At 50.5% G+C, this 15,879-nt stretch overlaps 1 protein-coding gene across 1 annotated transcript; it reads left to right on the forward strand.

The window, feature by feature from the left end:
• The first annotated feature begins 11,925 nt into the window (after positions 1–11,925).
• On the forward strand, positions 11,926–14,816 carry LOC136539550 (subtilisin-like protease). Its single transcript, XM_066531516.1, has one exon. The coding sequence runs from the start codon at positions 12,321–12,323 to the stop codon at positions 14,589–14,591; it is 2,271 nt and encodes a 756-aa protein (XP_066387613.1). The 5' UTR covers positions 11,926–12,320; the 3' UTR covers positions 14,592–14,816.
• Positions 14,817–15,879: the final 1,063 nt, after the last annotated feature.

Consider the following 15,879-nt stretch of genomic DNA (forward strand, 5'->3'; position numbering starts at 1 on the left):
CTGAAATCTGCCAAGTAACCCGGTAACAAATGCCAAGTCAGGGCGCGTGCATACTTGAGCATATTGCAAGCTTCCGACAGCTGAAGCATATGGAACCACTTTTATTTGATCGATCTCATATTGGTTCCTGGGGCATTGAAAATCCTCATATATGTCGCCCTTGACTATAGGAGCAGGTGAGGGACTACATTTGTGCATACTGAATTTCTTTAAGATTTTCTCTATGTATGCCTTTTGTGACTGTCCTAATACCCCTTTACTTCTATCTCGGTGAATCTCGATCACTAGAACGAACGAAGCTTCACCAAGATCTTTCATATCAAATTTTGAGGACAAAAACTTCTTTGTCTCTAGTAGTAGACTGACATCACTACTAGTAAGTAAGATATCATTCACATACAGGACAAGAAAGATGAACTTCCCATTCTTAAACTTTGTGTAGACACAATTGTCCTCTACATTCTCTTAAAACCCAAAATTCTTTATTATCTGATCAAACTTCAAGTACCACTGTCTTGAAGCTTGTTTTAATCCATAAATGGATTTCTTTAGGCGGCATCCCATTCGTTCTTTTCCTTCCATGACAAACCTTTTGGTTGTGCCATGTAAACATTTTCCTCCAAGTCTCCGTTGAGAAATGCCGTCTTTACATCCATCTGATGTAATTCTAGATCGTAATGTGCCACTAATGCCATTATGATTCTGAAGGAATCCTTACATGAGACTGGAGAAAAGGTCTCATTGTAATCAATCCCTTCTCTTTATGTAAAGCCTTTTGCCATAAGTCGAGCTTTATATCTCTCTATATTCCCTTGAGAGTCAAGCTTTGTCTTGTAGACCCATTTATAGCCTACTGTTTTGGCTCCTTTAAGAATTATCTCTAAATCCTAAACTTTATTGGCATTCATTGATTTCATTTCATCTTCTATGGCTTTAAGCCACTTTGATGAATGATCACTTCTCATGGCTTCTTCAAATGAGGTGGGATCATCCTCCATTTGAAATTCCTCAGTGTTGTACACTTCATAATCAGCAGGAATAGCTGATTTTCCAACTCTTTGAGACCTTCTAGGGGCCTCCACATTTGGCACATTTTCTATTTGAGGCTGTTGTTGCTCCCCCTCATTTATGACAATAGGTTCTATAGGATCCTGAGGAACATGTTCTTCATCATTATTCATTGTTGCCACAGGCGGGATAACAATAGGTGCTGGCACCACAGTGTCTTACACTGTTGGTGTAGCGACAGCAGGTAGTGAGAAAAATGGCTCATGAATCATCGGAGTGGGTGCATACACCCGCTTCTCTTCAAGGTTAATTTCTTGAGCTACCATGCTCCCCCTCATCATTTCATCCTCTAGGAAGATAGCGTGTCTCGTTTTCATAAACTTTGTATGTCTATCTTGACAGTAGAAATGAAAACCTTTTGACTTTTCTAGGTAGCCAATGAAATGGCAACTTACTGTTTTGGGATCTAGCTTTCCAATGTTTGGGTTAAATACTTTAGCCTCAGCAGGGCTCCCTGTCGACAGAATATGCTCGACAGTCCACCGAGGGGTATCTCGCGATGGTAGATTTGTCGGTGGGGGTACGCGTAATCAGGAACCGGATGGTGACACAAGGCGTAGAGACAGCGATTTAGATAGGTTTGGGCCGTCTGATCGATGTAATACCCTACGTCTTGTGTCTTTGGTGTATTGTATTGATCTGGACGACCAAGTAGCTTGATGTAGCCTATCCGCTAGGGGACCCCTACCTCTCCTTATATACTCTGGAGGAGGTAGGGTTACAAGGTAAGTATCCTATTTGGTACTATACAATGTCTTGCGGTGCACGCCGAGCAACGCCATGCATGCCTTGATCTTGTGGGCTGGGCCACCTCCGATGGTGCGGCCCATGTCTTGGGGGCCATACCCCCACAGCTAGACCCTGAGCCTGACAGTAGGTGACGTAGTCATGTGGTGCCAGGGTCAGAAAGTAGAAGACCAGCCGAGCAGGCAGCTAGTCCTCGAGCGTAGCCTCGAGATGAGAACAAGCATATTCACCGCAAGGTGAAGTATGCCCACTTAGTCCTCGAGCCTGACAGTAGGTGACGTAGTCATGTGGTGCTAGGGTCAGAAAGTAGAAGACCAGCTGAGTAGGCAGCCAGTCCTCGAGCGTAGCCTCGAGATGAGAACAAGCACATTCACCTCAAGGTGAAGTGTGCCCACTTAGACCCGAGCCTACTGGAAGATGAAGAATGAATCTTGTAGCAGGGTCAAAGAAAAAGAAGTCTGAAAGCTTATCGACGTCGTCCGACATGTGCATATCAAGACCCTAGACGTGCTGCCCAAGATCAGCACCCTGATCCAAATAGCATGGCGCAGCTTGATAGCACACCGACGAGACATAGCAAGATCCGACCACCAAGGGAGTCCCTGGCGTAGCTGGTGATGTCCGAGCACCGAGGAGCGAGGAGTCCCCGGCGTCGCCGGTGATGATCGAGCACCGAGGAGCGAGGAGTCCCCGGCGTCGCTGGCGATGACCGAGCACCAAGGAGCGAGGAGTCCCCGCCGTCGCTGGCGATGTCCGAGCACCGAGGAGTCCCCGACGTAGCTGGCGATGTCCGAGCACCAAGGAGTCCCCGGCGTCGCTGGCGATGTTCGAGCATCAAGGAGCGAGGAGTCCCCGGCGTCGCTGGCGATGTCCGAGCACCGAGGAGCGAGGAGTCCTTGGCGTAGGCGGCGATGACCGAGCACCAAGGAGCGAGGAGTCCCCGACATCACTAGCGATGACCGAGCACCAAGGAGCGAGGGGTCCCCGGCGTCGCTGGCGATGACCGAGCACCGAGGAGCGAGGAGTCCCCAGCGTAGGCGGTGATGTCCGAGTACCGAGGAGACCTTGGCGTAGGTGGTGAGGTCCGAGCACCAAGGAGTGCCCGACGTAGGCGGTGAGGTCTGAGCATCGACATAGCTGACGACGTCCGTGCGGTGAAGTGTGCCCACTTAGTCCTCGAGCATGAAGAATCCAAGGGCCGAGGAGTAACCAGCGTCACTAGTGATGAAGCACAGCGACGAATAGTCTGGTCGACTAGTCGGCGACGAAGTGAACATTGAGTAGAAACGACCAGTGAACAGTCCGATCAACTGGTCGGCGATGGAGTCCATGAACCAAGCGGTCCGACCAATTGATCGGTGGAGAAGTTCAAGCACTAGGTGGTCCGATCACCTAGACGATGATCCTACAATACAAACATGTAGAATGGGTAGTACATGATGTACAAATAAATAAACTCCGGAGAAAAATTAGCAATGGTGATGAAACGACGTATGCAGTTCGGCGATCAGTTGGCGTAAAAATATATTTATGTTTAATATAAATCGCCCGACTAGTTAGTGTGTAGCTGAGTCTTCAGCCCTAGCTAGCCCATAGTCCATAACGTCGAGCGCGGAGCCCGTGCACGTGTAGGAGGAACAGGCATGACCAAGGAACCGCTACCGACCACCCATAACACAGAGCATGGAGCCCATAGCACGTGTAGGGAGGAGTCGGAGACAGGGCCATCTCTGGAGGCATCTGAGCATCAACAGGACGGTTCGGGGGTTCAAAAAATCATTTGGAAAGCAAATACGGAGAAAACAGTTTGAAGAAATATTATGACGATATACGGAGATTGGAGAATATTTAGAAGAATATTAAAGCGTGACTTAGCTTTAGATGGAGCGTCTGGTCGGCGACGTATAGCGTTATCTAGTCGGCGTTGACGGCGAGCACCTGGCGGGCGGTGAGTTGTTGGTGAAGGCGACCTCGGAGGTGGTTCCGAGATCAGATCTGGTTTGCTAGAGACGTGAAGTCTCGTCACAGGCTACTGGAAAGTCATCGTTGCCATGATGTCGAACGACGTCAGGTTGCTGAAGGACGCTACTGTAGGAAGTTAGGTTGCCATGAGTGGCGTCGATCTTGAGATCCCATCTGGCCCGCCATGGATCAGCGCGCACACCCCTACCTGGCGCGCCAACTATCGACATAATATGCTCGACAGTCCACCGAGGGATATCCCACGATGGTAGATTTATCGGTGGGGGTGCGCGTAATCAGGAACCGGATGATGACACAAGGCGCAGAGACAGCAATTTAGACAGGTTCGGGCCATTTGATCGACATAATACCCTACGTCCTGTGTCTTTGGTGTATTATATTGATCTAGATGACCAAGTAGCTTGATGTAGCCTATCTGCTAGGGGACCCCTACCTCTCCTTATATACTCTGGAGGAGGTAGGGGTACAAGATAAGTATCCTATTTGGTACTATACAATATCTTGCGGTGCATGCCGAGCAGCGCCGTGCACGCCTTGATCTTGTGAGCTGGGCCACCTCTGATGGTGTGGCCCATGTCTTGGGAGCCATACCCCCACACTCCCCCACACACGCAAGTGGTTTAGTGAGGGTACTCTTCTTGTCCACAACTCATACGGTGTTTTGGGCACCGACTTACTTGGTACTCTATTGAGAATATGAATGGCAGTTTTTAACGCCTCCATCCACAGACTCAAAGGTAAAGTGGAGTAGCTTATCATACTGTGCACCATATCCATCAGGGTACGGTTGTGTCTTTCAGCTACTCCATTCTGTTGAGGTTCGCCCAGTGTTGAATACTAGGCAACTATGCCATTCTCCTGTAAAAACCTTACAAAAGGTCCAGGAACTTGGCCATATGGGGTATGCCGACCGTAGTACTCCCCTCCATGGTCGGACCTGACTATCTTAATCTTTAAGTTGTGTTGGTTTTCAACTTCTGCCTTAAATATCTTAAACTTATCCAATGCTTTTGTTCTTTCTTTGATTGGATAAATATAGCCATAATGGGAGTAATCATCTGTGAATGTTATGAACGAATCATAACCATCCACACTCTTTATAGGAAATGGACCACAGATGTCTGTGTGAATATCTATAGAATTCATGTGCTTCATTTGGCATCTTTCTTAATTTTCTTTACATACTTTCCTTTTATGCAATCTCTGCATTGTTCTAAATCTGAGAGCTCTAATGGAGGAAGAATTTCATTCTTAACTAGTCTTTCTATTCTTCCCCTCGAAATATGGCCTAAACGACAGTGCCATAATTTCGACAACGCATCGTGAGCTCTCTTTCGTTTTCTGTTTACATCCGCAAACGAGGATACATTCACATTGTCGCACGCAATGTTCCCATCATCGCATACAACATTCACATCATCACGTAGTGATAACAAATAAAGCTCATTCTGTAAGATAGCAAGACCAACACATGCATCATTAAATGTTATCTTACATTTGCCATTTCCAAAATGGTAATCATAACCATCATTGTCCAAACATGACACACTAATCAAGTTCCTCTGTAATGAGGGAACATAAAGAACATCTCTAAGTATGAGTTTGAAACCATCAGCTAGCTCTAGAGAAAGATCGCCAATGGCTTCAACTTCTGCTTGGACTCCATTTGTGACTTTAATGTGTCTTTCGCTTCTTTGCATAGTCCTCGTCGAATGGAATCCCTGTAAAGAATTAGCAACATGAACAATTGCACCTGAGTCAATCCACCAAGTAGATTTTAAATACTGTACATACAGGGGTTCATTTATGAACGTAATAATGTTCTCGCCTTTCTTTGTCATGATCATCTTTAGGTAATCGGGACAATCTTTCTTATAGTGTCCCATCTTCTTGCAGTGGAGATATTGATCTTTCTCTACTGTGAACTTGTTTTGTTGTGGCTGATGCAGCATGTGACCCTTTCCCTTTGACTTTGAGGAGAAGTTAGCATTAGTATTCTTTTCTTGTTGTCTTTCAGATAATTGATAGTGCCACCATTGGCAGCTTTCATTCTCTCCTCCTCTTGCACACACATAGCCATGAGCCTCTCCATGTCCCATTTCTTGGGCTATATGTTATAGTTGACAACAAAAGTGTCAAACTCTTTTGGCAAGGAAGCAAAAACTAGATGGATAAGGAACTCATCCTTGAGAGCCAGATCCATTGGTTTTAGCTTGGATGTCAAATGGCTCATCCTTAGTATGTGTTCTCTTATGCCACCATTGCCTGAGTATCTCTCTGTCACCAGCTGCTTTATCAGCTGGGTAGCATATATCTTTGAAGATCCAGTGAACTAACTCTTTATTCTTTTGAGATACTCAGTGATAGTGTCACACTCTGGGATTGAGCCCACAATTACAGGCTCAATCGTGTTCTTTATCATAGCCAAACACTTCTTGTTGGCAGTGACTTATTTTCTATGCTCAAGGTCATAGGACATTCTTTGGGATGCAAAATCCCTCTCTCTGGTTGCCTAGGCGGCATCAGCCTCATTTGTCTCCCACATCGGTGCCACATGCTCTGTGGGACATGGTGTGGTGACTACATAGTCCACCTCAACGAGGATGAAAGCCAGGTCGATCTTTTTCTTCCACTCAATGTAGTTATCACCTTTTAGAGTGGGGATCTCTTTGATACAACTCATCAAGTTGTACCCGCCTGAAAACACAATTCAAATAGTGTGAGAACATAAATAATAACAATAATAATTGCATGCCTTAGTTCCAACGTTGATAAAAATTAAAACATACAATTGTTCTCTACACTAATTCTACATCACCGTTGGGCAGAAATAGAATTAATGCAAGACAAAACATCATAATATTGCCATTAATCAACATTGGTCAGAATAATAACAATATTATGATCAATTAAAACATATCTATTTTTCAAAATTAAATTCTCCCGTTGGTTTGAATTTAATAATGAAAATAACATCTTTACATACGCAGCGGGAAATAATTCAATTTGATGAATTTTACCCACAGGAAAATCCTCTTTTCTATTTTCTTTTGAGCCAATTTCTATTTTCAATTTTCTAGAAAAAAGAAAAAACAAAAATGGGCTCATTCTTTACTATTTTGGCCCAAAACCGACAAAAGCCGGCTCGGCCCACTGCTCCGCGCGCGCGCAGCACCTAGGCCGCAACCTGGGCCTAGGCCAGCAAAGTCGCACCCCATGCACTCTCGCTTGGGCCGCGAGTTGGCCTGCTCTATCTTGGCCGTCCGTCCAGCATCGGACGGTCACGCGTCGACTTCGGGTGGATAAAAACTGTCGACGCCGTCCTCCAACCGAAACCCTAACTCATTTTCCATTCCGCTCTCTCTCTTCGCTGCTCACACTTTCTCTCCTCAGTGCACCACAGTGGCTACCGAGCGATGGCGACCGAGAGCAAGCAGCCATGGCGATCGAGCGTCTGGTGCCGTTGCCGGCCCCTTCACCGGCACGCGCGCTCCCCACGCGGGTGAGCGTGCCGCTGTCGAGAGGACTAGCGGCGACACCCTTTTCCCCCTAGTGAGGAGCTCCCGAAACCCTGAAACCCTAGATCTCCCATCCTCTTCTCCACCTTCTCTCTCAGCCTCGCGAGCACGTGCCCGCCAGCGGTACAGTGGTGAAGATTGTCATTTCCCCTTCCCCTTTTTCTATTTGATTGCATTTCTTTCGTCTTTTCTTCTCGGATCTATCCGATTTTTACCTTTTGTTTTTGGATCTATCCGATTTTAGAGTTGGGGATGAGGATGGAAGTTAGGGTTAGGGTTCTAGGTTCATTGTTAGGGTATCACAGTTGTTCTTTTCTTGAATCGATTGCGGGTTTTAGGGTTCGGTTTAAACGTGAAAACCGAGCCCTTCTTCTTTCTTTAACCCAGTTAGGGTTAGGGTTCATCTGAACACTCTTCTTTTCTCAAATCCGAAGGGATCGAAGTTAGAGTTCAACTGAACCCTCTTTACTTAACCTAGTTAGGGTTAGGGTTCATCCAAACCCTCTTTCCTTTTCTCAGATCCGAAAGGATCTAAACTGATAAGCTAGATCTATACTCAAATGAGGCTCCGTTACCAATGTTAGAACCGTAGGAACACTGGTATCATAGATCTAGCCATAGACTGACTCTATTCGGGATAAAAGGCGTAGTACTTCCTAATGCAAGTAGAACTAGAGAGAAGGGAGAGGTAGAAGATGGTCGTGTAAGACCTGAGACCACAGTGGAAGGAGATCCGCTTGTGTCCGCCATAGGGTCGACGTCTGTGCTAAGGCAGCGACGGTCGGTGAAGATGTGTCGGAGATGCGGTGCCGACAGTGAAGATGATGACGGCGCAGTGATGTGGTGGAGGTACTTCCCATCACTGGCTGCGCCCCTCACTTAGATTAGGTTTAGGGTTTGTTGGTGGGGAGATCGGCTCAGGTCAACCTCATGATTAGAGCCGTCGGCCCCCACCTCTTTTTATAGCGTAGGGTGACAGGGGCCCTCCAGCCATGGTGGGCTAGGCGCCCCCGATCAGGGCGCAAATCAAAGGCTCAATTGGGTCATTGGGTCCAGTTAGGTTAGAGATCAATCTAACAATGGGGACTCGAAGGGGCCACTCTTGGAGCTCGGTGTGGCGCTCGGAGGTGGGAGGTGCGGCAACGAGGCCCGAAGGACGGGAGGTGAAGCAGCGGACCCACGTCGGGAGATGAGGGGAGTGCAAAGCCATGCCTGGCTTAGTGGAAACGCCCGCCACCTGCGTTCCTGCAGAGCCTGGCTAAGGGACGTTGGTGGTCGGCGGGAGCCTGGCTTCGGGAGGAGTTCAGCGAGCCAAACAAACGCGAGCTGCATTAGTGGAGCCAGGTCGGAGGGGTGGGCAGGAAACCAAACAGCCCCTGTATGGTCCATACTATCATCTGCCCATGCCACCGTATTTCATTTACAAAAAAAAACCAAAACAATATATACTTTCAACATATTTACATAAAGAAGATTACACGCATGTGAAAATGTCATTTCCACAGTCAATTTCTTATATGGATAATCTATGAAATCCTTTCACATACTCCCTCTGTCACGTAATATAGTGCATTCTAAAAATTTTAAGACAACTTAAGAGAATCATCAAATGACGCATGTACCCGTAGATTAATACCAATTAAGATGTTTTCCCTCAAATTTGGTTTTTTAACAAACTTCACCAAATCTAGGTATGGACACCTGCAGAATGCACTATATTTCAATACAAATTTTAGAAGTCAATAACGTTTAGAAAAAAGGTTATCTTGTTATCAGCAGTAACTTTGTAATCAGATGGTAAGAGATGACCACGCAAGGAAAATGTTGTGGGTTGGAATCATGGAACTTAATGCACGCGTGTTCACATGAAAAGAAAAATGTGTAACTTCTGACAACCTCTAGCAACTTCTGGCTGAAAAAAACACTATTATGGCTGAATTGTTGTTTTAAATTGGATTGTTGCAGGAGGTTTTCCATTTCTGTCTATAGAAACCCAATGATTTTCATAGCCCTTGACCTTGAGTTATATGTGCTTGGTAAAACAGCTATACAAAAGGGTTACCAACTGCATGCACAAATGTTTTCGGTAGTAATGTATGTCATCAACGCTGTGTGTGTAAAATTCTGGACACGAAGTTTCCGCGTGCAATGAACTTAAACCGAAGATTATCTGAACTCTGAAGTAGCACAAATAAGAAGAACCACATTTGCACTCATGTCTCAGCAGCAAACTCTTCTAATGGCTGCTCTTGATTGTGCCCCAACTCACTTGAAAAGCTGAAATAGATTAGGGAATAAGTATAATGGGATACGACTCAATAATTGGAGTCTATATAAAGAAAGGGAGAATGCAGTAATAGCTACAGACGCCACCGCGCGGGACGCGTAGATCGACGTGTGCCAGCAAAGAAATCCTAACAATAATCGGTCAATCGGGCGACAGCAAAATCTACGGGCAGATCACTAGTCTAAGGCTAAAGTTTAGCCTCTAAAATTTAGTTCGTTCGGCACGTTGATCTATGAGCTAAATTTTAGTTCTCTAATCTACAATGATAGATTTATTCTCGTTTAATTATCCATACACAACTATACATGCAAGCCACAAGCGGTATGGGACGTCCAGCGCCCGCCCCGAAAAAGTTTAGCTTAGTTTATGATATCTTTGAGAGCAAAATATTTTAACCTAGTTTTTAGCCATTTACTCTATTTTAGCTTCCTGTTAGATCCCTATGCAAAAAAAAAAAAAAAAAGAGAGCTAAAAATACAGACCTAGAGTTTTACCGTAGGATCAAACAGGGCCCTAGTATATTGTGGCCACTGGTCTAGCGATTAGGTAGGCCATTAGTTAAAGCTGGCCTCATCAATCCATTGTCTGGTTGGCGGGAATACGAGGACCGGGAACACATGGCAACATCGATTCCATCATGCATCGACGTCTACGTGCCATATCTGGCCATGCAGGACACCACCGCTCACTCAGGCAGGGCTCGCCCGAGCCGTCGCCATCCACACCACAGATGTGCCGGGAATGAGGAAATTAAGAAGCGGGAACAAAGGGCTGCCTCATCCATTCATAGGCCCAGTTTAGATCTGAAATATTTGACAAAATGAGTACGGTAGCATTTTTGTTGTTATTTGGTAATTAGTGTCCAATCATAGTCTAACTAGGTTTAAAAGATTCGTCTTGTGGATTTCGTCTAAACTATGTAATTAATTTTATTTTTTATTTATATTTAATATTTTATGCATGCGTCCAAAGATTCGATGTGACGAAGAATCTTGAAAAATTTAGCATTTTGGGTGGAACATGCCCATAGACGATAGTCGATGGATCATCCACCGATGACTCTGATTCGCTGCAGCATTGACTTGCCACCGAAACTCCCTCGCGTGACTGACTAGTATATATTCCTATAGTACTAGCAGTAGCGGCAGGACGTGGTAGGATCGTCGTGTACCGTGCTTGCTTGCTTTTTTGTATCACACGCTTGACAATCCGATCGATGCGTCCAAATCGCGAGCATCTACCCCGTCTCGGCCTGCCAACCGGACGCGACGGCGGCACTGGTGCAGGCGGGATCAGGATCACGTTCGCGCCATGGATACTTGTGCCACGGGCTAAACAAGCCACCACTTTGTTCGCGGGAATTGGGAAAATAAACACGGGCCCTGGCACCCTGGGTGCTTTTGCCGAGCTAGCATACAAACTCTCCTCACGAACAGCGCTTTTGGAGGTTCATCTGCTCGAGAGAGCACGCAGCAAGAAACAAAACAAAACCCTGCTGCTGCTGCGGCTCGTGGGCGAGCCAGTGTCCGCGTCCTAATTCCTAGGAGGAGGCGGTGCGTGACTGTGCTGCGCCTCTGTTGCTTGCCTTGCCGGTGTGCGTGGCAAACGAACGAACGAAACGAGCGGGCACTACCAACAGTGGTGGTGGCCACCGGCGGAAAGACAAGGATATCCTCGGCAGCGCGAGCTACTACCACAGTCCAGTCGGCCACCGCACCGGCACCGCATTTGTTTTTGGAAGCTACCGCGGGGGGCCTCCTCCATGGCTCCATCCCCTCACCGGCACGCGCCCGTGTCCGTGCGTGTGCACTGGCCACCGAATATGCGGAGCGGAACAGCCGAACAGGCGTCGTCCCTTCCTCGACATCCCTTCGTTGCAAAACTGCAATTTCCTTTTCCCGGCGTGGCCGTGCCCACGCGGCGCTCAAAATTTCCTGCTACCGGGAGAAGGTGAGGATATCCTTGTCCGGTGGCTCCGGCGACGTCGACGGCGTCCTTCCAGCCAGGCCGACAGCGTTCCACGTCGTGCCAGGTGCGGAGCGCATCATGCAGGGCGATGTTGCATGTGTGTATCCTGCTCGAATCATGACAGGGTTGTGTTGGGGACCCCACGGGTCAACCGTCCATTGACCTCTCGCAGGCCGTCGTGCTGCGGTGCTGGAAGGTAAAAATAGCCTCACCGCCGCCGGATTTCACCGGCAGATAGGGGGGCCACGGAAAATATCTGCCCTACTAGACAGACTTCTGTAGGGTATATCACTGCTAGTGCGCACTGCGCTCTGCTGAAAGAAAGACAAGTGGGGCACCGGAATCCAATTCCGCCGGACCCCATCCACATCCAGCCAGCCGGAGAGACCTGGCACAGCCGGGACCCGAACACGAACCGCAGGTGCATGCAATCCATGGGGAGGGAACGCCGGTCGGACACCGGGTACGCCCGCCCCCACGCCGATGCGTTTTTGGGGTTTTCCCCATCATTTTATTAAAACCAGCGGAGCTGACGCCTCCGGCTCACTGCCAGTGCCACTGTCCGCTCATCAGTCATCACTCCACTCCCCCACACCTCGCAGCAGCTGTGCGCCCTGTGCCACTGCCACCCTTCCTCCCCAGCCATAAAAACTCCCGCGGATCGCCTCGTCGCCGCCACCCTTAGCCACGCCCCACCTCAGTCCTCTTCCGCCAAGATTCCGTGGCGCCGCGCCGCTCCGCCTCTACTGATGGAGATGAACAAGTCCCGGTGGTGTCGCGCCACCCTGCTGCTGCTCCTGTCGCTGGCTCTCCGCGGCGCGGCGTACCTGCAGGAGCGGAAGAACTTCATCGTGCACCTCCGGCCGCGGGAAGGCGCCGACGGCGGCTCCGTCGAGGAGTGGCACCGCTCGTTCCTATCGCAGGCGGCGGCGGCGGCAGGGCTGGACTCCGCGGCCGACGATGGCCCGCGGATCATATACTCCTACAGCGACGTCTTCACCGGCTTCGCCGCGCGGCTCACGGACGAGGAGGCGGAGGCGCTGAGGGCCACGGACGGGTGCGCGCGGCTGTACCCGGAGGTGTTCCTGCCGCTCGCCACCACCCGCTCGCCAGGCTTCCTCGGCCTCCACCTCGGGAACGAGGGCTTCTGGAGCCGCTCCGGCTTCGGGCGCGGGGTGGTGATTGGGATCCTGGACACGGGGATCCTGCCCAGCCACCCGTCCTTCGGCGACGACGGGCTCCAGCCGCCGCCCAAGGGGTGGAAGGGGACCTGCGAGTTCAAGGACATCGCCGGGGGCGGATGCAACAACAAGATCATCGGGGCGCGCGCGTTCGGGAGCGCGGCGGTGAACTCGACGGCGCCGCCCGTCGACGACGCGGGCCACGGCACGCACACGGCCAGCACGGCCGCGGGGAACTTCGTCGAGAACGCCAACATCAGGGGCAACGCGGACGGCACGGCGTCCGGGATGGCGCCGCACGCGCACCTCTCCATCTACAAGGTGTGCACGCGCAGCCGCTGCTCCATCATGGACATCATCGCCGGGCTGGACGCCGCCGTCAAGGACGGCGTCGACGTGCTGTCCTTCTCCATCGGCGCCTACTCGGCCACGCAGTTCAACTACGACCCCATCGCCATCGCCGCGTTCAAGGCCATGGAGCGCGGCATCTTCGTCAGCTGCGCCGCGGGCAACGCGGGGCCGGACCCCGGCACGGTCGGCAACGGCGCGCCGTGGATGCTCACCGTCGCCGCGGGCACCATGGACCGCGCGATACGGACCAATGTGAAGCTCGGCAACGGCGAGGAGTTCCACGGAGAGTCCCTGTTCCAGCCCAGGAACAACTCCGCCGCGGCCCCGCTCCCGCTGGTGTACCCCGGCGCGGACGGCTTCGACGCCAGCCGCGACTGCAGCGTGCTGGGCGGCGCCGAGGTGACCGGGAAGGTGGTGCTCTGCGAGAGCAGGGGCCTGAGCGGCCGCATCGAGGCTGGCCAGACCGTGGCGGCGTACGGCGGCGTGGGCATGATCGTGATGAACAAGGCGGCGGAGGGGTACACCACCTTCGCCGACGCGCACGTCCTCCCGGCGTCGCACGTCAGCTACGAGGCCGGGGCCAAGATCATGGCCTACCTCAACTCCACGGCCAACGGGACGGCGAGCATCGACTTCAAGGGGACGATCATCGGCTCGTACCCGTCGCCGACGGTCACCTTCTTCTCGTCCCGTGGGCCGAGCAAGGCGAGCCCGGGCATCCTGAAGCCGGACATCACGGGCCCCGGCATGAACATCCTCGCGGCGTGGGCGCCGAGCGACTCGCACACGGAGTTCTCCGACGGCGGGGCCGATCTCTCCTTCTTCGTCGAGTCCGGGACGTCCATGTCGACGCCGCACCTGAGCGGCATCGCGGCGCTCCTCAAGAGCCTGCACCCAGACTGGTCACCGGCCGCGATCAAGTCGGCGATCATGACGACGTCCGACGCTGTGGACCGCACGGGCCTGCCCATCAAGGACGAGCAGTACCGGCACGCCACCTTCTACGCCATGGGCGCGGGCTACGTGAACCCGGCGCTCGCCTTCGACCCGGGCCTGGTCTACGACCTCCACACCGACGACTACATCCCCTACCTCTGCGGGCTGGGGCTCGGCGACGACGGCGTCACGGAGGTCGCCCACCGCCCCGTCGCCTGCGGCGGCCTCAGGGCCATCACCGAAGCGGAGCTCAACTACCCGTCCCTCGTCGTCAACCTGCTGTCCCAGCCCATCACGGTGAACCGCACGGTGACCAACGTGGGCAAGGCGAGCTCCGTGTACACCGCCGTGGTAGACATGCCCAAGGACGTGTCGGTGACCGTGCAGCCGCCCATGCTCCGGTTCACGGAGCTGAAAGAGAAGCAGAGCTTCACGGTGACGGTGCGGTGGGCGGGGCAGCCCAACGTGGCCGGCGCCGAGGGCACCCTCAAGTGGGTCTCCAATGATTACATCGTGAGGAGCCCTCTTGTGATTCCACCCAAGGGAGAGTAGCGCGCGAGCAGCAGCAATGCTCTTGTGTTGCTCGTGGTGTTCAGAGCGCTAATTTTGCAACCATGGTACAGAGTCTCTAGGCTACTGCACCTGCACGGCATATTTGTATGTATAGGCTACTACGAAACTGGGGGCTGGAGTTTTTCTCGCTCGACGTCTGCTATCTCAGCTGCGATTTTGTTCTGTAAATAGCGGAGATCAATAAAGCTGTGTTCTTGGGATATCATATAATGCATTTTCTCAGCTCTGCAAGATGCTGCCGTTCCATTTCTGAAACTCCCGTCCCGAGAATGTATGTAGCCAAGATCTGGTGAGGATATGATCACATGATCGGTCTTCGATCGTGCCAACAAAATTTTATCCCGTTCGTCTGGCTGATAAGTCACGACTAAAAATACCGTCGGCTATAAGCCAAGCGCATAGGGCAATAGGACATGATCGACCACGTGTTCTTCGGCAACAGCACATATACTTCACCGCTACTACACTTCGCGGAAAGCGATGATGCAGTGCTACTGTAACGCGGGATTGATCCTTTTCTGTTGCTTAACGAAGAAGTGCTGTTGTTCGGTAAGTACAAAAATCATGCTACTTGATGCCACCTTTTGAGATGTGATTCAGTGATTGGATTTCTCGATTCCAGCCTCTGAATCGTTGCGCTTTGCTCGGCCGCTCCGTTTCAGAATTCAGAAAAACGCGGTCATCCCTACTCAAAAGTGACCACATGACGGATCATGTAAAAAAATCAGAGAGGTTCTAGGCTTCTAGCTGACCTAACGACATGTTCGGTGCCAACGAACATGAGTTGCCGATTGCCTTTTCCAAAGATCACAGCTACGTACTGTAATGTGCCAAAAGCGATGACGACGCAGTGGCCAAAGAAAGGTACGTAATGTGGTGCGTTGCTTGCCGAAGATGAAGTGCTCTCGTTTGGCAAGTACAAGGTTCATGCTACCTATTGCCACTTTTCGAGACGTTACTAGATTTCTTAGGCGCCGTTTTCCAGCCTGTAATCCAAGTTTATTTTTGTGGCTTGGCTTGTGGGAATGTTGGCCAAACAGTAAGCAATAAAAGCACGTAGACATATAGGCCTTGTTTAGATCCCATCAAAGTTCCAAGTTTTTTCACTCTCTCTTCATCACATCAATTTTTAGCCGCTTGCATAGAGTATTAAATGTAGGTAAAAAATAACTAATTACACAGTTTAGTTGGAAATCACGAGATGAATCTTTTGAGCTTAGTTGGTCCACGATTGGACAATATTTGCCAAATAAGACGAAAGTGGTAC

Source organism: Miscanthus floridulus, chromosome 2 (assembly GCF_019320115.1).
Source record: "Miscanthus floridulus cultivar M001 chromosome 2, ASM1932011v1, whole genome shotgun sequence".
Lineage (NCBI taxonomy): Eukaryota > Viridiplantae > Streptophyta > Magnoliopsida > Poales > Poaceae > Miscanthus > Miscanthus floridulus.